General features: G+C 49.0%; 2 protein-coding genes across 5 annotated transcripts in view; one reads left to right on the forward strand and one right to left on the reverse strand.

Annotated features, from left to right (window-relative positions):
* The window catches only part of ADAM17 (ADAM metallopeptidase domain 17), a 36,463-nt gene extending 25,908 nt beyond the window's left edge, over window positions 1-10,555 (forward strand). Inside the window, exons 13-19 of one of the 4 annotated variants that reach the window (XM_037391323.1) lie at window positions 410-513; window positions 2,053-2,187; window positions 3,115-3,245; window positions 4,273-4,351; window positions 5,450-5,538; window positions 6,197-6,253; window positions 8,595-10,555. In XM_037391323.1, the coding sequence (XP_037247220.1) occupies window positions 410-513; window positions 2,053-2,187; window positions 3,115-3,245; window positions 4,273-4,351; window positions 5,450-5,538; window positions 6,197-6,253; window positions 8,595-8,945 (946 nt within the window). In that variant the 3' untranslated portion in view covers window positions 8,946-10,555. Of the gene's footprint in view, window positions 1-409; window positions 514-2,052; window positions 2,188-3,114; window positions 3,246-4,272; window positions 4,352-5,449; window positions 5,539-6,196; window positions 6,254-6,358; window positions 7,580-8,594 lie in introns of those variants that run through there. The other 3 variants (XM_037391322.1, XM_037391324.1, XM_037391325.1) reach the window with 3 other exon arrangements.
* A 1,558-nt stretch (window positions 10,556-12,113) lies between these two features.
* IAH1 (isoamyl acetate hydrolyzing esterase 1 (putative)) lies at window positions 12,114-19,632 on the reverse strand. Its single transcript, XM_037391327.1, has 6 exons — window positions 19,500-19,632; window positions 18,256-18,308; window positions 17,644-17,792; window positions 16,629-16,790; window positions 13,141-13,259; window positions 12,114-12,450 (listed from the first exon to the last, which is right to left on the reverse strand). The coding sequence occupies exons 1-6, from the start codon at window positions 19,578-19,580 to the stop codon at window positions 12,283-12,285; spliced, it is 732 nt and encodes a 243-aa protein (XP_037247224.1). The 5' UTR covers window positions 19,581-19,632; the 3' UTR covers window positions 12,114-12,282.
* Between the last annotated feature and the right edge of the window lie 548 nt (window positions 19,633-20,180).

Raw genomic sequence — 20,180 nt, forward strand, 5'->3', positions numbered from 1 at the left:
GGAGCATTGAGTGTAAAGACAGCACAGAATAAAGAGTAGTAAACCTTCAGGGACAAACAGAAGAGGGGAGAAATGTGTAGGGAAGAGTGTATGGAGATCTTCTCCAAAGTTGCCCAGCAAGTGACAAGAAGAGGATCCAAGTGCCTTGAATAAATATGAGTCCCTGCGTAGTCTCTCAGTGTGTTGTACTTTCTGTGCTTTTACCTTTGATAAATGAAGAGCGAGTGGGTGTGTAGAAAGGCAGTTGTGGGAGGAGGCAGAGGGCAAGGGTTTTGAATCAGTGAGTCTCCAAGAAATACCTTTTATTTTTTTTCCCCTTAACATCCTTTTCCCCTGGCTTTGTCATACTTGTACTTCTTTTTTAAAAAGTTGCTTAATAATTCTTTCTTTCTTTCTGATCTTTCCGTAGTGATCGGAACAGTCCCTGCTGTAAAGGCTGTCAGTTTGAAAGTGCACAGAAGAAATGCCAAGAAGCCATAAATGCCACTTGTAAAGGAGAGTCTTTTTGCACTGGTAGGCTGTGGTTCTGTCCCCTTTACGTCAGCTAGCAAAGTGCTTCAGGCTCAGTGTCCTGTTCGATCTGCTTTCAAACTAGTGCCCTTTATGCATCCAGTACATGTAATTTTAGAGATCAGTTAAGCATCATGGAATTACCTTACAATGAGTTCTGTTGTAGTTGAGGAGTCACTCGGTGATTTACTGCCCAGAAGAACATGAAAAATGTTGACTTTTTTTTTTTTTTCCTTCTTTCCCTTAAAAGAAGAAAAAGCAGAACACTGTGTCACTGGGAGGGGACAAGAATGAGCTGAATTTTGCCATAGAAAGGGTGGAATTACTGCAACTCTGCTTCACTTCCCCACTTGTTTACTTCCTCCTCATAAACTTTCCCGGAGGCAAGGAGTCATGTCAGAGCGCCTGCTTTGCTGGTGGTGCCTCCAGGGTCTGCTGCCTACTGCTTAGATGCCAGAGTGCCACAGTGCCAGAGTTGTTGAAAGCCTCCAGAGCTTCCGCTGTCTCTTGGAGGAGCTGGTAGGCAGCCTGCAGATGAATCACAGAATGGTCAGGGTTGGAAGGCACCTCTGGAGATCATCTAGTCCAGGGGTCCTCAAACTACGGCCCGCGGGCTGGATACGCCCCCCCAGGGTCCTCAATCCGGCCCCCGGTATTTACAGACCCCCCGCCGGGGGCTGGGGGGGAAACCAAGCAGCCGCAGATGACTGCCTGCCACTGCATCCGCGCGCCGGCCCCCTGGTTAAAGAGTTTGAGGACCCCTGCTCTAGTCCCACCCCCCGCTAAAGCAGGTTCCCCTAGAGCAGGTTGCACAGAGGCACATCCAGGTGGGTTTTGGATGCCTCCAGAGAAGGAGACCCCACAGCCTCTCTGGGCAGCCTGTGCCAGGGCTCTGGCACCCTCTCAGTACAGAAGTTCTTCCTCATATTCAGGTGGAACTGCCTGTGTTGCAGTTTGTGCCCGTTGCCCCTTGTCCTGTCGCTGGGCACCACTGACAAGAGCCCGGCCCCATCCTCTTGGCACTCGCCCTTCAGACATCTGCAGGCGTTGGTAAGGTCCCCTCTCAGTCTTCCCTTCTCCAGGCTGAACAGGCCCAGCTCTCTCAGCCTTCCCTCACAAGGGAGATGCTCCACTCCCCTCAGCATCCTCGTTGCCCTCCGCCGGGCCCTCTCCAGTAGTTCCCTGTCCCTCTTGTACGGGGGAGCCCAGCACTGGACACAGCACCCCAGATGCAGCCTCACCGGGGCAGAGCAGAGGGGACAATGACCTCCCTCGACCTGCTGGCCGTGCTCCTCCTAATGCACCCCAGGGTCCCATTGGCCTTGGCCACCAGGGCACACTGCTGGCCCATGGGCACCTTGCTGCCCACCAGCACTGCCAGGCCCTTCTCTGCAGAGCCAGGACAAGCTAAGAACAGGCTATTGGGGTTCCTCCTCGGGATGAGTCTGGATTTCCTTTATTTTCCTCTTTTCTTCTGCACACTTAGGTGCTCTGCCCTTTGCTGTAACACAGTCCTCCTGCTCTGTTGACCCCCATCTGTAGGGAACAGCAGCGAGTGCCCCCCTCCAGGGAATGCTCCAGATGATACAGTCTGCGTGGATATGGGGAAGTGCAAGGATGGGGAGTGCGTCCCTTTCTGCGAGAGGGAGAAGAACCTACGGTCGTGTGCATGCAATGGTGGGTGACGTGGGACTGATCTGAAATGTGTGCTTCATCTCTGCTCCTCAGTGCTGGCTTTGCTGTGGGCTTGCCCGTTGGAGAGCCGAGTTTATGGTTTCTGAAAAGTTTAAACCGTTGTTCCTTTCAGGGCTCGTGGTTTCTGTTTAGAAAAGGCCTGTGAATGTCCTCCTGTCTTCTGACAGTCTGGGTTGAAGTCATTAAGATGAGACTTACAGTCTGGCGCCCTGGTTAGAGAGGGCGCTCTCCTATCTTCCACGTTCTCTGTCATAGTGGACAGGAGGGATCATAAGGAGATGTCAGCCAACCTCCAGACCAGGCATGGCACAGGAGTAGTGGCCTCCAACAAGTGGTTAAAGAAAGATTTCAAAGAGGTTAAAGTTCTTGAGAACGTAAGATCCTCAAGTCCAGTCCCCTGCTACTGCAAACCTGTCTGCCATGTACTTCTGTCAATAAGTTTTGCCGCTCGCTTGCTCTCCGTGTTGATTGTCTCTGAAATGCGGGGAGGCAGCTGTGAGTAGGCGGAAAGCTTCAGTGAGGCAGCGCGAGGAAGCGCTGTGAGCGCCGCCACGTTGAGATGGAGGGCATAGCCAAGGAGAAGGGAGCCTAGAGGACCCAAAGCCCAAGAAGTATTTGCATCTGTCTTTTGGATGTGTTTGGAGCCTCTTTGCTGCCCTGGTGATTCCTGCGGTGCTGGGGTATCGGCTTGGAGAGCTTGGTCCCACTGTGTCCCCTGATATGTTGCACAGGGCACGTGGTTGGGTTTTGGGCTTGGTCGTCAGAGTGCCTGGCACGGGGTGACGCGCACAGTCCTGCCCTCCCTGCGGGGAAGCTGGGCAGGAGCATGGTCACCCGGGGCCACGCGGCGTTATGGGTTGCAGGTGACTCTCGGTGCTTCAGAGGAATGAGTTTGTTGCTTCGTTACAGAAACGGATAATTCCTGCAAGGTGTGCTGCCGGGACGAGCAGGATAGGTGTGTACCGTACGTCGATGCTAACGACCAGTTCCTGTTCCTGCGCAAGGGGAAGCCCTGCACTGTGGGCTTCTGCGATACCAATGTAAGTTCTCCCAGCTGTCAGCGCACTGCATGCTCTGCTGCCGCGGCTGGGCGTTGCGGAGTCCTCTGTGACGAAGCCTCTGCTGGTAAAGCGAAGGCAAAGCTTGACGCGCTGCTGAGCGGGGCGATACTGTTAGTACCTCTGCGTAGGATAAATCTGAAAGGGTGTCCGAGGCTGCAGGTGGAGGTTGGTTCTGCAGCAACCTGTGCAAGGTGAAGCTGTTGCCTTCTGCCGTTGCTTATCACCCCCCTTCTGCCGCCCCCGCAGCTCAGCCAGCCAGCAGTTTGTGCGAAGGAGGCGAATGAGCGCTGCTGTAAGCTCGGCTAGGTTTGCAGCGCTTGCTGTGTCAGTTGTTCACGTTAGCTCAATTAATTTTGACTAAAATATTTCAGGTTGGGGAGCAATCACGTGGAAGTCTAGCTTGGTGGTATCTGACAGGGGCAGGGAGAGTGGCGGGTTGCTGGCACTCGGTGACCATCGTTTCCGTGGTACAGCCACACAGCCGGCCGCCTCCCCTGCAGCCGCCGGTGGCTGAAGCCACACTGGGTGTCCGCAGAAGTCCTTTTGGGGGGGGGGGCACGCCCCAGCCCTTCTGCTGGCAGAGCTGGGGGGCCGATGATCTGCTGTGTTAAACCAGCACGGCCCAAGGGTCTGGCTGTTCGTAACCTTCTGCAGCCTTCTCAGGGGGCGATGGGAACTGAGGCTTGTGGTGCTTAAACCTCGCCAGAAGCTTCAGTTTTATGTCAGCTAACGTGGGGCAAGGGTGGGGCAGTTTTTGCAAGTTTCGAACGTTAACATTTCATCTGTTTCGGGCAGCAATAGAATTGAAACCATTTTGCCAGAACTAAGAGCGGTGCAAATGGGCTGCAGCTGCTGGGCGTGAATGTAAATCTGTATGCAGAATGCGAGTCAAGTGCTGCTGTGTCTGTCGTTTTAATTTCATTACTGTCTTTGTATCTTCTTCCCTTTGCAAGAAGGCGGTAGTTAATGCTTAGATTATTTTGTAAATAAGCGTTTACTTTTGCAGGGCAAATGCGAGAAGCAAGTGCAGGATGTGATTGAACGATTTTGGGATTTCATAGACCAGCTCAGCATCAATACTTTTGGTAAGATACGTAACCATATCCTTTGGGGTTTTTTTGAGTTCATGACATGAACCTCTGAAGCCCTGGAGGGAGTTAGCTGGCTGTTTCATTCGTACCCTGTATGCGAGTGTAGCTAGTAGCTGTGTTTAAGCGCTGATCTTGCCTTTTAAAGCTGAAAGGATGGGCCGCCACTTCGCATTTTTCCACTCCGTTATTTTTTAGGCACCTTCCAAGCTTGTAAAGGAGACGATAGCTTCTTGTCTGAATACCAAGAAGTAGGTCAATTAGAGAAAAGGAAATAACAGACAGTCTTTTTAGAGGTCAGCTAGATTCAGCACAGTAGAAAGTGGGCCACTCGGTAGGATTTAAATGCCAGCAGACTGGGAGAGGAAAACCTCATTTCTCTCTTACTTAAGAGAACCACGCACCTCAAGCTGTGTGCTTGAACCGTGGCACTGCCCGGTGATTGTGAGTGGGCCTCCTTGGTCTTCATCCCCACCGTGCAGTGCCAGCAGGTGCCCCCCCCAAGTGTCACGCCATGTCTCACTCCACGTTACTGGCACCGTACAAAACCCTGTTAAGCAGCCGGCGCTGCGTAACTGCGTGTGCTCACTGTACTGCTGTGCCCACACAGTGTAATCTGGGTTTGGGGCTTCCAATCTCGAGTTCTAGGATCAAAAAAATTATTTCTTAGGTAATTGTTAAAGCTATTTAATAGCCTGCTCAGGTAGGGACAGTTTGATGTTCAAATACTTTGTTTGTGGAGGCTGTAAAGTCAGGATTTAGTAACAGACTCGGGGTGTGTCTTGTGTAATTGAGAGGGGGAGCTTGGCTGGCTCAGTGTCGCCTGTTCCCAGTCAATTCACGTTAAATGTTACAGTCTGCCAGCATTTCTCACCAGAGAAGAACAGAGGAAAAAACCTGTTCATGTTCAAATACTGGATACAATTTTCTAAAATTACAGAATTTCTTTTATTTTTGCCTAGTCCTGCAGCTTGTGCTTTTCTGAGCAATTCTGTGGCTTGGCTTGCATGAGCAGTGGCTGCAGAATGGGGTTACACGTGTATGTTCATGAAACGGTGTTTGGGGGTAACTAACGGATTTGACCTGATTTCGCAGGGAAGTTCCTAGCGGATAATATAGTGGGCTCTGTGCTCGTCTTCTCCCTGCTTTTCTGGATTCCTCTGAGCATCCTTGTGCACTGCGTGGTAAGATGTCTTTGAGCTGATTGCCGTGTTGGGTTGAGCTGTAAGAGAACACCCTTCCTATGTGAACTGGCAGACGTCTGTGGGAGAAGGTGATGGGAAGCTTTTAGCAAACCCCAGCGGGGAACCCAGCATATGTAAGACTTACTGCTCCTGCAACAGGCGAAACTCGGGCTTAACTCTGCCGGGCTTGGCAGGCCCGGCGCGCCCGTGACTGTTCCCTGGAGCCCTTCCCATTCTCTCCTAGGCAGGCTTTCTTCCTCCATCTCCTGAATCGTACCCAATTATAAGTTCGGTGATTTCTATTAAGAGTCAAAGTTTTCTAAAGCCCTGCTAAGAAATAAGACGCGTTTTGTGGGGAGACCCATAGCGGGAAGTGGTCCTGGCTGACGTTGGGCGGATGGGTCAAGGGAGAGCTCGCGGCAACGGGGAGCGTGGGCACATGGTGCGGATGGCAGTGTGGGGTTAGAGCAGAGGATTGCTGTGCCCACAAGCACTCCGGGGGGGATGGGAAGGTAGAAGGTAGGGGAAGGGACAAGAGCCCCACGCACTGCTGTGTACCTGCAGGGAAAACGGGGATCTTCTAACTGTGAAACTTAACCTTTTTTATTTTGTGTGTGTCTGTGTTGGTTTGCGTGTGCGTGTGTTTGTTTTCCAATAGGACAAGAAGCTGGACAAGCAGTATGAGGAGAACACGAAGTCCCTGTTTTGCCCCAGTGTAAGTTGCTGTCAAATACGAATTGGCAGAAAGCTCTCCGATGTGTGTTAGCAAATCTGAACCTAAGGTGGGCGCAGAGTATTTATCAAAGGAGCGATGACAGAGAGACGTGGAGCCCTGTGCCTCACGCTGCGGATGGATGGATCAGTTGGAGGGGAAACGGTCTTCTCCCACAAGCCAGTGTTGGACGTATCGAGCACTGCAGCTCGGTGGGGCCTGGCTGTTCCTTCCTGTAGCAGCTGTGCCTTGACCTTGTTGCCGGAGCAGCTCTCCTGCAGCAGCCGCAGCTCCCAGGGCAGGAAGCCATGCCGCTCTGCGGAGCACCGCCTCGCGCAGTGGGTGCCCGTGCGCAGCGTCCCCTCAGCACAGGTCACTTGGCAGCTTCAACCACAAGCCGCTTGTTCCCAGCCAGGTGGTGTCAGCAAAGCGCGAGGCTCAGCAGGGCGACGCTGCAGCAAAACCTCTGCCAAACGCAGCGGCTTTGCTGCAGAGTGGTTGGTTGCAGGAGGTGCCTTCTAGGGGCCCGATGTGCTAAAGCCTTCCAGTTGCTTACGGGAGAGCGGGCCTCAGGGTGCAGGCCACCCATCGGTGACCCTTCTCACCTTGTAGATACCGAGCTGGGAAGAGCAAAAAAAGTGCCTAGATACATTTTAATTACAGCACAGCACAGGGCGCCTTCTGATGTAAATTTCTGGGTATCCTGTCCAGTGCTTTGACACCTCAGTTCTTGATTAATAACTGAAACTTTCAGCTACGGAAATGTCCTTTTGTAACGGGAGGTGGAAAAAAACCCTCCTGCAGAGCTTTCTTGCCCAGCCCCCGAGGGAAGCACACTGAAGTCAGAGGCTGCTGAGGCAGATTGCCTCTGGCACCTGCTCTGGTGTAACTGGAGGTGATCTTAGTTTAGGTGCCCAGTAGTTGGCCTTGAATATCCTAAGAAAAGTCACCTTAGAGCTTTAATACCTGAATTCAGTCAAGAAGATGCCAGAAGCAGGTTGTAGCCTTGTTGTAGCACAGGTACAGTTAATGGGTTCCTTGCACCAGCAAGAGTTCTAACGAACAAGTCTTGTGTCTTTTGGATTTGCTGAGGATTGAGTAGTTGGGAATGCGGTACTGGCAGCAGGTCAGCCTCTCATCCTGCCCGCTGTTGGCATTTACTGATGCCAAAACAGCACAGAGTAACTGCTCAAGACACAAATTTTGTCTTTAAGCAGCAAAGGTATTTATTTCATGCAATGTTAGGGAGCTAGCCGATTTGCATTGGACAAACTAGCTCCCAAGTTTTCAGTGAAAAGTCAGGTAATTTATACAGTTTTCATGAGAGGTTACAGCATCTTTACATGCCTATTCATTTGATTTTGACACCTAATCATTCTGTTCATAATAGGTGGGATCTAGGTGGAGTGAACTTTTCAACTTTCTTTGTTTAACAGTTTCCTGACTCATGGTCTCCTTATCTCCTTCAGGTGCCCACCTTACCTTTCCTATATTCAGAGTACATTCCTTTCACACAAACAGAGCATCACCCAGAGCATTGTACCAAACTCATCCTTACCAATCTTTTTAAGACCTTGCTCTGTTTCATACCAGGGGTTGTGAGGATGTCTTTTTACGCCCAGAAATCCCTGGATATTTTCCAAACCATGCTCAAAATAGAACAGAAACCAGTGGGCTTTAACTTTAATCTGAGGTGCAGAGTCTGGGTATGATCGCAGTGGTCCCCCCGGTGTTCAGTGCAACTTCCTGCACGTGAAGGGGGGAACTCTCCAGTTGGAAGAGTGGGATAAGCTGTACCGTGGCCAGTTTCCCTGCACTGAGCTCTTGGTGTTGTCTGGCTTGACCGTGCATTTCCAGTCCTGGGTTTTGCCAAAGCAGTGTTGGGCCCCAGGGGAGGTGGGGCTGAGTCGTCAGCTCTGTCCCGGTCACCCGTGGTGCTTTTATGGGGAGAAGGAACACGCAGAGATAAAAGGGCCTTTCTGCCGTTAGCGCTCAGCGTAGCTGAATTTCTTGAGGAAAAACCTACTCAACGAACGACTTCTTTTGGATGGTCCCTTGCTCCTACGTTATGTATAAATCTACTGTGAAACTCAAAATCGGACTCCTTTCCCCCCCAGCGCAGTGGGCTCAGCCTGGCTCGCGCAGGGTAACCTGCAGCGCACACGGCTGCTGGGGGCGGCGGGGAGGACGCGGTTGCCTTTAAACCGTTCTAACAGCAGTGCGGGTGCTGCTCAGATGGTGCCCGTTTGTTGCCCGTCCCCTTTGAAAACGGCGCAACAAAAACTGAACCTTGGACTAGATCCCGGTTGCTTCTCCCTGTGACGAGGCTGCTTGTGTCTTGCAGAACGTGGAGATGCTCAGCAGCCTGGACTCTGCCTCTGTTCGAATCATCAAGCCCTTCCCCGCAGCGCAGTCGACCAGCCGGCACCAGCCGCTGCAGCCCATCACGGCTGTGCCGGCTGTCGCTGCAGCACCGAAACAGGACCACCAAAGAATGGACACTATCCAGGAGGACCCGAGCACTGACTCTCACATTGACGAGGACGGGTTTGAGAAGGACCCTTTCCCAAATAGCAGCTCGGCCGCCAAATCTTTTGAGGACTTGACGGATCATCCTGTCATTAGGAGTGAGAAAGCTTCGTCCTTTAAACTACAGCGCCAGAACCGTGTAGACAGCAAAGAGACGGAATGCTAGTGTCTTGCTGCCTTCTAAATGTGTGACTTGTATCTGCAAAAAAAGGATCTAAAACCATTTCATTTATATAAATATAAATATATGTATATATATTTTTGTGAGGGAGTGGGAGAAATAAGGAAGTGACCTACTGCAGATGCTGGTCATGTGTATGACCTTCCTTAAATTACAATTATTAGAGCATTATATCTTTTAAAAAGGAAAATCCAAACTAAAACTGGCTTGTTTTTGAAGCTTTTTGGATTTGTTTTTCTATTTCCTTGACCTTTAACATTTCCTTCAACCTGTGGTGCAAAACCAAATATCCTGCTGGATATTGGATTGTGTATATCAGCCTTTTTTATAATTTAATATTTTGTAGACGGACAGCACTGATAGACAGAATTAAGGGGCTTTTAAAAACAAAATGAAAACACAGCAGTATGTTCCATGTAGATCATTTAGCGATTTAAGGTACATGCCTAAACAGATGCCTTGAGAACAGAATGGGATTAATGAAACGGATAAAAATACAGTCTCACAGCACTGAGTGAAGATGCATGATCAGAATCAAGAAGCTTAACACAGCTTCTAAAGAAATAAAACCAAAAGGATAACAGAGAGGCTGTTAAACCTTGCCCGATGCATGGAAATGCTCCTCTAGCAGGAACCTCTTTTGCCTCTAGCCTTGTCTTTGTGGCTTTTGTGGGAGTTTCCCACTCTGCTGAGAGGCCTGTGTGTCACAGGTGGCTGGTAGCAGAAGGCAGTAAGGAGGGAAATCATTGACGTGGATGAGGACTGTTTTAACCAGCTGTTTACAGCAGCTGTTTCAGTGCAAAAATGTTTCTCCAAATGTTATTTTGAAATGGGTAACACTGTTGTTGAGATGTTCAAAGAGCTGAGCCTCAGTTGGCTGTGCCCTTTGGAAACTCCTGCTGCATAAATAAGGGGTGGTGGTGGAATTTACTCCATTGCGGGGGGGGGGGGGCATTTGTTTAAAAATAGTGAATTTAACCAAAAAAGAAAGAAACCTTTGTTAACAGGGCAAGTATAAGGAGGAGACTTCATGAATTCAAATTCCCACACAGGTCGTAAAATGTGACATTAAAAAGTTGGTAATCTAGTGGTGTCCTCTGATACACCTGGAGATGTGTAAGGTGAGCCAGGATGGTTTAGGTTAGTGGCAGATGGGCTGACAGTGCAGTCACAGAGCAACCGTGATAGTAAAGCAGAATCTTTAATTCTACATACGTTTGCTCCCATAATACTCTGCTGATAGAACTGACATAAAGGGGGACCAAGGGTCAAACCGTTGGAACTGTTACAAGCCTGTGCTCAGCTACGGGGGAGCCACAGCTGCAGGAAGCATCTGTGTGCTGAAAGGGTTCCCCCCCCTCCTCCCTGCCTGAGGATACCTGTTACACTAATACTTGAACTGTGTGCCTTACGGTATTTCTATCTGACTGGCTGTTGTGTTTTATATACTGATTTTGAACTTTGTTTGGGGTTTGTTTTTTTTGTTTGGGTTTTCTTTTTTTGATTCAGTGCAAAGTACATGTGTGAGGAGTTAATTTAATTCCCGGTACAATAAAAGCTTTTTATACTAAAAAAAAAAATAATAATTAGCCAGATGAGCTGTTTCTGTCCATCCTTTTAGAAAAGATGTAAGTTTTTCTGTTGTTAAGCCTGGCTGTGCAGTCAGACTTGAGCCAGTCAGAAGTAACTGCTCCCCTCTGGAACTCAGCTGCTGCAGAGGCTAAACGCTGAGCACCCGCAGGGCTGCCCTGCTTCCCCCAGGGAGGGAGCTGGTCTTGCCCTGTGTGTTATGGTCAGTTCTAATGGTGAAATTCGTATCTAAGGTATGGGGGGGTGCTTGGATGTCTTCTCGGGTAGCAAACCTGTAAAAGAGGAAAAGCAGGCACTTGGGAGCACAAAAATGGAGGTTTGGAGCAGCCCTTGGAAATCACAGAATCCATCCCCAATGTGAGCCTTGCTCTAGACACTGTGAAAGCGGCACCTGCAAGTGCATTTGCAACACCTAGTGCAGGGAGATCCACAGCTTCCACAGGGAGCTTCCTCTGCTGCTTAGCCAGCCCTTCCTGTAAGCATTTCTTACAGAAAGGACAGCCCCATTTCAGATATTCATCTTTATTTATAAATCAAGCTAGCTTCTGGTCTGGCTCCAGGCACATGAGAAATAACTACTTATGCTGCACTTCATAACACCCATTACATAGCGGAGGACAGTCTTGGCCAACTTGTCTGATTTGAGGAAGCAAAGGCAGCCTCACGGCGCAAACAGTGCAGGACATCTTGACGCGCTCTCATCTGTCTGCCTCACTCAATGCGTAACAAGTACATCGCTATCGGCCTCATCTGGTTTGTGCCAATGTAACGACAATGGTGACAATGCTGCACTGTATGTCATTTGCCATCAAGTGAAGGAGACCTTTCAAGTGAGCTTTGGTATTCATCCATCATTTAACTGATACAACAGATGAGTACTACATACTACGTATAGCTTTTGTTCAAGAGAACACAAACTATGAAAACTACCTTCACAAACTGCAAAAAATTGCCTGAAGCCTAGATGAAATTCAATAAGCATAGAAAAAAAGCAGTTTGGGAAATAATTAGCTAGCCAGATAGCAGCAAAAGTGAGGATACTACTGGACCACGGATTAAAATCAAATAAAGAGATGAAACCCCTACATAATTCTGGGCTGTATTAACGTGCATCACCAGCTTTATACCACCCAAGAACACCCACTGCTTTGAAATCTGCGCCTATACACAATGGCCAGGTGTAGAGAAGCTGCTGCTGGTGCCAGAAGAAGTTAAACTTTAAAAGCCCTGCTCTGAACTACAATACAGCACTATAAAAAGCCTCACTCTCAAGCTCAGATAATGGCTTTTACTGCTGTATTACAGCCAAATAAATTAATCTGGACTAACATTAATGGCTCTCAAGAAGCTCCACGCTCCTGCCTCTTACCACTCCCAGGTGTTTAAAGCCAGCAGATTGTATTGACCAAAGTGTAACCCCCAAAGCTCAACCGAGCCGGGAACGCCTCAGGGCAGCCAAGGCTCACTCTCCTCCAAGTCTTCCAAGGAAAGACCTGCTCGTCCCCACAGCTGTCCAGGCTCCTGGCACAGGCAGCAGGCAGACAGACCACCCCACAACACACCCTGTGTGGTCTCACCTTTATTCTCCCACAGAGCAAGAGAGGGGACACGGAAGAGTACTGACCGCGGGCTCCCCACTACCCCACGCGTGCAAGGTTTGCGGCGCGTTGCTGTCTGCACGCAGACCGGCTTTCTCAGGCATGGCTGCTCTGGCTCCTGACCGCCGGGGATCTCACAGGAGACTGGCCTCGGGGTTCGTATGGTCAACGTCGCGCCAATAAGGAAGCAGCGAAGGAAGAGCGGACAGTTTTTTTTCCAGGCGTGACCAAAGTTGTGCTGCTAGAAAGCTGTTGCCTTTTGTTGATAAATGAAGACCATCAGACAAATAGGAAGAGAAATCCTACGGGGGAGGTTAAAACCATGATTTAATGTATTTGCTAGCTGCAAATAGAAGGTCTTGAGTAATGAAGTAAATTCCTCAAAGCTAGCTGGTATATATACCGGTTTCATTTTTCACCGTTTGTATTAATATATTAAGAGAATGGTCTGATGGCCAAGGCCACTGCTATTCATCAGGAAAAGATCTGGGGATTGATGCAGTCGAAAGATGGACTCTACTGCACCAGGGAGCGCAGGAGAGAGAAAAGACTCGGTGTCTGAACTGGAGTTGCCTGCTTGCAGGAAACTGTGCAATCTGTCACATGGACCAATTTGGGTACTTGGCCAGAAGCACCAGCAAGGTACCCATGCCACCTGGTTAAACTTTGAAGCCAGTCCAACCCTGCGCCGTACTAGGTGCCTCCAGAGGCCCCTTCCAACCTGAACTATTCCATGAATCAAAGTCCAAGGAAAAGTTATTTACATGTAATGCACCCAGGGGACATCTAACAAACATAATGGCCAGGGTGTATTAAGATTTATTTCTTACAGCACACTGTGAAGCGTTCCGGATTATTTTTCCTTCCCCAAAGTGTAGTTTGGATATATTTTATACCATTTCAGTGATAATGCAGCACTACTGGTTCCTCTACGCTAAATAATGCATTTCACAATTCATGACTGTTTCAAAGTCTTTCTCAAGACATCATACCTGATCTTTTTGCATCAGCGTCCAGAGGTCGAGCACATCCGTTCCACAGTCCTTAGCTACCTGAACACAGGCCTGAGCGTATTCCCCAGTGGTGGCATTGCAGCGATTTAATTTGTCACCTATCATTCAGAAAAAAAAGAGAACATTTAGCAATTGCAACTGATACAGCTTGATTTCAGTCTTCTGTGGTACATGCGATGCATATCCATTTGTTAAACCAGCAGACATAGCTAATTACAATCTAAATCCAAAGCACCTCAATTTCAGTTGGAAGCTACAGCTCATTTAGTCTCTTTCAGGGCTCTTTTTGTTTTTGAGGCATTTCAAAATACATCTCTTGTTAACAGATGCATGACAGGTAAAAGAGAGGCAACAGCAACAAGCACGCAGCATAAAGCTCGCTTCTGTGCTGCTTGCAGCCTTCACCTTCTGGCAAGCTTCAGGTGAAATCAGTGCACAGATTCAAAACTGTTCATACACCTGCTACCAGCGTGTAGAACAGAGTTGAGCAGATGTAAATCTACTTACAAGTTTGCCTTCTGCTTCCTGGATGGCATTTGACATTTAATATCTCCTTGCAGTAGCCTCCTTGTTGTAACATGCTGGTGGACCGGGGTACGTTCCGGTCCAAAGCTTTACTTTGTGACTGCCAAGCACTTGCGACTGCCACGTTTGTGCGCAGACACCCTGGGAGCTGGGCCTTCAGCATATGCTCAGTGCCGGCTACTGTAAGCCAACAGCTTTGCACCGACCACTGCGACACGTTAGGGCAGGGTATTACTAAGTTACGTTGTTTGGTTTTTCTTCTTATTGGGACCTATAATGCAGTGCAACTCCTACTCCACTCCCTCCTTCCATGTAATGCACCTAATGATTCTGACTTTGCAGTGCCACCTCTTTCCTCCCATCATTTCTTTTCATCCTAAAAACATCCTCAGCCTCCTCAGTGGTCCTTCCTCACCACGGTATGTTTCCTAACTCTTGCTTTCTTCAACTCTCTTCCTGGTTCAACTCTCCCATAGGCTGAGTGGTCATTCAGCCTCCACCACACAGCCCTTCGTTGCCAAGATCCCTGTACCGACCACAACTTCACCTCCCTGCGCGTGACCCTTCAGTCCTGTCCCTTTCCCTTTCTATGACTTCTGATCTAGCAGAGCCGATAATTTCTTACTCTGCCTTTGCCTTTTCTTTCATCGTTAGCATTACTTCTCGACTGTTTCACCTCTTCTTCCATTCTGGAAGCACACAAACACACATCTCCTCCCAACGTGCAGCTCTGCAGGTGCATGTGCTGGGTCTACAAGCAAAGAGCAGCAGCCAAAGGAAACTCAGGGAATATAGGGAGGGGCGTCTCCTGAGGGATCAAGGAGCCAACCTGGTGATTCATCTCGACCCGCACGTACCCACCCAGCTTGGGAAGGAGGACAGCCGGGAGCAAAGGGTTAGGGGACACTCAGAGATGCCAGATGCATCTGGGTGTGTGGGACTGACCTGAAGGAGCTGCCTGTTGCATTGGTCAGCGCCTACCCCCTACAAACATTCACAGCTAACGGGAGACCGAGGGTGAAGAAGGTTAACATTACACCCACGTTTAAGAGAGGCAAAGAAAAAGGACCTGGGGAATGGCTGATCACTCAGCCTCACCTCATTGCTGGGAAAGACAGCGGGATTGCCTCCTTTTGAGATTCATTTCCAAACACATGAAGGACAAGAAGGAACTGTCAACATAAAGTTAGCAAAGCCAGTGCCTGACCAACCCAACTGCCTTCTGTGATGGAATGATGACCACCCAGATGATGAAGAACAGTTCTGACTTTAGTAAGGGCTTTGACTCCATCTCCCACAGCACTCTAGTTTGGAAGCCGTGTTTATTTTTGCACCTCTCTTCACACCTGGATGAACGTTCCTGTGAACACTATCCTTCTGATGCTTCGCATCTCTCCTTTGCCCTCGTATTGATCTGACAAAACTAAAAATAAGCAGAACATTTCTCCTGAATACTGGTTGAGGGCAGATGATGCGATGTTGCTGCTTACTGTGCCAATACTTGTATCTGTGGTCCACAGTCTGAGATCACCTGTCTCCTGTTCCGTCCCTAGACAGCAATCTCTTTTAGACAGATGCTGGCAGATTCAACACTGTAAATGCAAGTTTCCTCCCTTGCTACCCCATAGAAAGGATAGCTGTAAGACAAAAATGAATTAACGTTTTAGAAGTGTTACTTGACAGCTAGGAGCCAGCTAAGCAGCGTTCATGGTGTGCTCCCCTGAGAGATCTTCAACAGGACAATACAGGTACACATTTTGCTAACTACAGCTGTTGCAGCTTTAGCAGGACCTGGGCACACACGCCACGAAAGGCTGCTCTGCACCTGACCTACCCCCTTACGCCCTACGCAAGGATCTACCGCTGTCACATGCACAGCACTAGCCCTGTCTGATGTCTGATCGGATCTGCTACTGTCTTACACAATTTGTGAGCATTACTCTAGGACTTTCTCTTCTTTTCCAAATTAAATGTAAGAACTACCCTGCTAGATGAGACTGAAAGTCCACGTAGTCCAAAATCTGTTTTGCACAGCGATCACGGCTGCACACCAAAGCCCCCTAACGCAAAGTCATGCGATACATAGCCTAATTTAATGCAGTTTAAACATGAGGCCACCTTCAAAACGTCACCACTTTGATTGAGTACACAAGTCAGGATGCAAATACCACCTACGTTAGAGAAAACCCTGCAAATGCTAAGGTGACAGCTCTCTACTTACCTAAATCTAACTCAAAAGACTTATAAACATGCAAGAGGTGGACAAGCTGTCCCAATGAAAAAGAGGAAACACTCTCAGAAGGTATCAGCTGTCGCTGCTGGAGTCAGTGGGATTACAGCATTTTCCAACAGTTGAGTAACATCAAGTAAGCAGTACATCTCTATTTCTAGAGTTAGCTTGAACAACATAATGAGAAATCATTTATTCGCTTCTTGCTTCTTTTTAAGGTACTTCTATTAGCATCCTTAGAATGTGCTATTCTCTGGGGAGATTTTAAAATTTAAAATAAACCTGCCTAGTACATTACTGCTTATCCAAACAGATGTGAAAGACACTGTGCCTATCACAAATTTTTCTAAGGCACACAGTGCCAAAATTTCTTCCATTAATGTTATTTTGGAAGCTGGTAGGACATGATATAGTCTGCCTAGGACATCTTGGCAAAACCTATGTGCTCAAAGGGCAGCCACTTCTGTCAGTTTTATGCATGAACAGATCAATCAACACTTCTGAAAGGATGTTGCTAATTAGTTGGTAGTTACTCCATGACCTTATCCAAAAGCTGTTTAGCAAAACAGCTAGCAGTCCTCTTCCATCAACTCAAAGAACATGACTGCAATCTGGCACAAGCACAAAGCTAATCATCTATCAGCCTGGGATCAGTAACTCACACTCTGCCAGTAAAACGCGGAAATTCTGCCCATCTGTACCATTCTTTTACCTTTGGCAAGACACTCCTTTTCCCAAGCGGACTCCTGAAGAGGTGGTGGTGTTATCAAAATAATCCTGTCTTCAGTAATGTCTACTGATTTCAGATACTGTATCATGCTCTTTAAGTTTGCAGCATATTCCTCCAAAGGAACGTGTTGCTTAGGGTTCAGATCTGTTAGGGGATAGAGCACATGCATTAGCGATGTTAAACTGCTCACAGATTCATTACACCACAGAATGTGCTCTTTACACAGCATATGAATGTGGGCACTCATTTTCAATATGCACTTCACCTCCACCATCGATTCAGGAGATGGGGCAGGAAAATGCTATTCCTCAGTAGCCAAAACAGACGAATCAAGAGGTTAAACACAACACTTCCAACTAACACAAATAAGGCTCGGGGCAGGGGAGGGGAATAATAAAAATCACCTTTTAAAAGATGCTTTGTCTTACAACTCCGCATCTTACTATTAGATAACATAATCACCTCAAGCAAAACTTAAGATTTTTAACTCTCTTGGGATGCAAAGAAACTTTTGGAAATTCCCATGGATGTACAGTCAGTCCTTTGTGCACCGATGTTATCATTTTGAGTAGACTAGCTCTGCATGCTGCTACGCTTGTCTTAAAGAGAATCCAAATGCTACCGTCCCTCATTTCCTCAACCCATCTGCCACGAATTCATCAGACCGCTTTAAAAAGTAGAAAAATCAGCTAGATGCACAACTCCAAGTTTAGCCAATGGATATAAACTAATTCTTGAGCATCTTGAAATTTACTTTTAATATTAAAACTTGCTGAGAGGGAGAGAAACAGAAGGCACTGCATGGTTTAAATACAAATAAAATAATTGAAAACAATCCACTGTAAAAATGGAAAGAGGGCAACCAGATCATAGAGAAGCAGCAAGAAAAGTCTGTGTAACATTCTGTCTTTTCTGCTAAACTGTAAAACTGTCTTAAAGAGAACAACTCATGGGGAAAAAAAAAAAAAAAAGAAAGAAAAAAAGAAAGCTATCATACCTTTCAAAGCACTGTCATTAGCTCCAAAGAAAATAGTAACCGCAGCAGTACTCTCAGCACCAGTACTTTTAGTGATCAGTCTTGGAAGGATCAATTTAGCCCATCTGGTGTTGTACCCTGAGAGCCCACGGTTCACAACATCACATTTTCTGAAACAGAGACAAATATCAAAAAGAACATATCTCTTCTGCCCACCAGAACGAAACTTGGTAAGTTGTGAACCATCCTGTCAGGATACCTGCCTCTGCTTCTCTCAAAGACAAAGAGATATCACAGGAGTTTTCAATGGGATTATAACTTTACATTTTGAAAGTGCATGCGCAGATTGCATGTGTACTATATGCCTGCCACTCAGACTATGAAACCAGAAATACAATCTTGACAATCACTAAGGACTTTTTTCTTTCCAGTCAAGCTCTGAGGGGAAAGAAACACCCAATGAGTATTTCCACCAGTACTGGGCAGGTCACCAGTAAGGCAGCTCCACTTCAATAAATAAATAGATGCCAATAAATAAATATACAGTAAATATTAACTTGCGTTTGTTTTCTTTTAGAAAAGCTGCATGACTTCCTGTGTGCTAGATAAATTACTTGAAATTTAAGCTCTTACCTGACCAGTCTCTCAGCAAGGGATGCCCCCCAGCCATTTTCCTGGAAGGAGAACTGAAAGCAAGGAAAAAGGTTAAGACTTTCACTGGAAGAACTCCCTCCCCAGCTGGTGGTCCCAGCACCAGCACCTTGCCCCAGCATTTCCTCCCTGCCAGCCGGCCCTGTCCCTGCAGGGGTCAAACAGCCCTGGCCTTACTAGACACAGGACTGGCATCAGAGGCAACCTGGTGCCCTGTGGTCCCTTCATAATCAAAACCAGCTGCTGTCAGGCTTTAGTTTTATTTTGGCTGGTGAGGCCCCTTTTTTTAAAAATCTTTTTCTACTTTATTTCTAAGATCCTTTCACCGTGCCTTCATTCTGGAAAGCACCTCTCAAAAATCCTTTCTCCACATGCTGCTTCAGAGTGCAGTTTGATACCTACCTCTTCTAATAGTGGAAAAATTAATGGGAATAATCCTTATTCCCCTGCTGCTGCATCACCCTTCCTGTTACAATGCTGCACAGCGAGTCGGTTCAGACAACCCGTCTCCCATTACCGATCCCCTTTGTCTTTGTCCAAAACTTGTGCCATCAGAGCGGCTCTGCGACCCACCCCACCACGCAACAGAAAGCAGGGACACAAGCTGAACACCAAAAAGCCGGTGCTGCATCGAAGGAGACGTGAGCGTGTCTCCAGGGCAGGAGCTGGATGCAGGGAGCCGCAGGGAAGGGGCACACCAGCAGCTGGGCTGGGGGGAGCGTGGGGGTCAGTACAGACAGCAGGCTCGCCTGCCCGCCTGGAAAACGCCACTGCCACCGCGACGCCAGAAGCTGCACTTCAACCACATCACGCCTCTCACACTGGAACTTCAAGAGTTTCTGCGGGAAGGCTCCAAATCTCCCAGAAAACCATCAGGTGTGAAAGCCCCCGGGGCACTGGCGGGAGGTCCCACGGGGACGCGCCTGTGCCAGGCCTCGCTCCCCTTCCAGCCGCCTCACGGCGCCAGGGCCCCCCGCGGGCCGGGGCCCAGCCCCGAGGGGAGCGGCGGGGGCGCCCCTCACCCCGACCCCACCGGGCAGGGCCCCCGCACCGGGACACACGCGCCCCCTCCCGCCGCAGCCGCCGCCCGCTCAAGGGAAGCCGGGCGGCCGGAGCGAGGAACCGGGATGTTCGTGGGGCCCCAGAGCTCCAGGCGGCACCGGCGAGGCCGGCCCGTCCCGCGCGGGGCTCCCCGCCGCCCTGAGGGGCTGCCGCAGGGCCGCTACCTCAGTGATGGAGTCTCCGAGGAGCACGACGCGGGGCCAGAGCAGCAGCCGCCCGCGGGCGCCCGCCTCCCCCAGCGCCATGGCCGCCGCCGGGCGTGCGCGGGGGGCGGGCCGGCCCCGCTGCTTCCGCTGAGGCGGGAAACGGGCCGGGCCGGGCCGCCCCCGGTTTAGGCCCGCGTTAGAAACCGGCTTCACGTTCCAGCACCGGCAACGCGTTACTGCTCCTCCGCCTCTCCGAGTGAGGCTTACCGCGGGGCGTGAGGTGGGGGCAGGGCGCCTGGCGCGCCCAACCCCCGCCTTTGCGCGGGCTGAGAGCACTTTTTTTAAAAAAACCAAAAAGGCGTAATTTTAAAAATGAGATTTTCATCGGTTCCAAAGAAAGACTTCCTTTTTAAAGAAAATACTTCCGTCTTCTTTAAAAGACTTCATACTCTTAGCTAGCTAATGACATGCAATTTGGGGGGCTGTCACTAATTTTGCTAATACTAATAACACGCTAATACTAACATGTTAATTCTGCTAATTCTAGCAGGCTAACAGAGCTATAAAGCTTATCAGGTGCCAATGTGATCAGCTGAGAAGGGGCGGTGGGGGGGAGCTGCGTGTCCAAGAGGCAGAGGAAGCCCTTCTGCGGCGGGCGGGCTCGCCCGGGGGGCCACGCCGCGGCAGGCCGGACACTGG

Source organism: Falco rusticolus, chromosome 6 (genome assembly GCF_015220075.1).
Source record: "Falco rusticolus isolate bFalRus1 chromosome 6, bFalRus1.pri, whole genome shotgun sequence".
Classification (NCBI taxonomy): Eukaryota; Metazoa; Chordata; class Aves; order Falconiformes; family Falconidae; genus Falco; species Falco rusticolus.

Bases quoted from the DNA above. Each gene is read 5' to 3' on its own strand.
- IAH1 (XM_037391327.1), bottom strand. From the start codon at position 19,580: ATGGCGCTGGGGGAGGCGGGCGCCCGCGGGCGGCTGCTGCTCTGGCCC. The intron at 18,309-19,499 runs GTAGCGGCCCTG...CCTTGCTTTCAG, and splicing joins TCGGAGACTCCATCACTGAG to TTCTCCTTCCAGGAAAATGG. The intron at 17,793-18,255 runs GTAAGAGCTTAA...TCTCTGTTTCAG, and splicing joins CTTGCTGAGAGACTGGTCAG to AAAATGTGATGTTGTGAACC.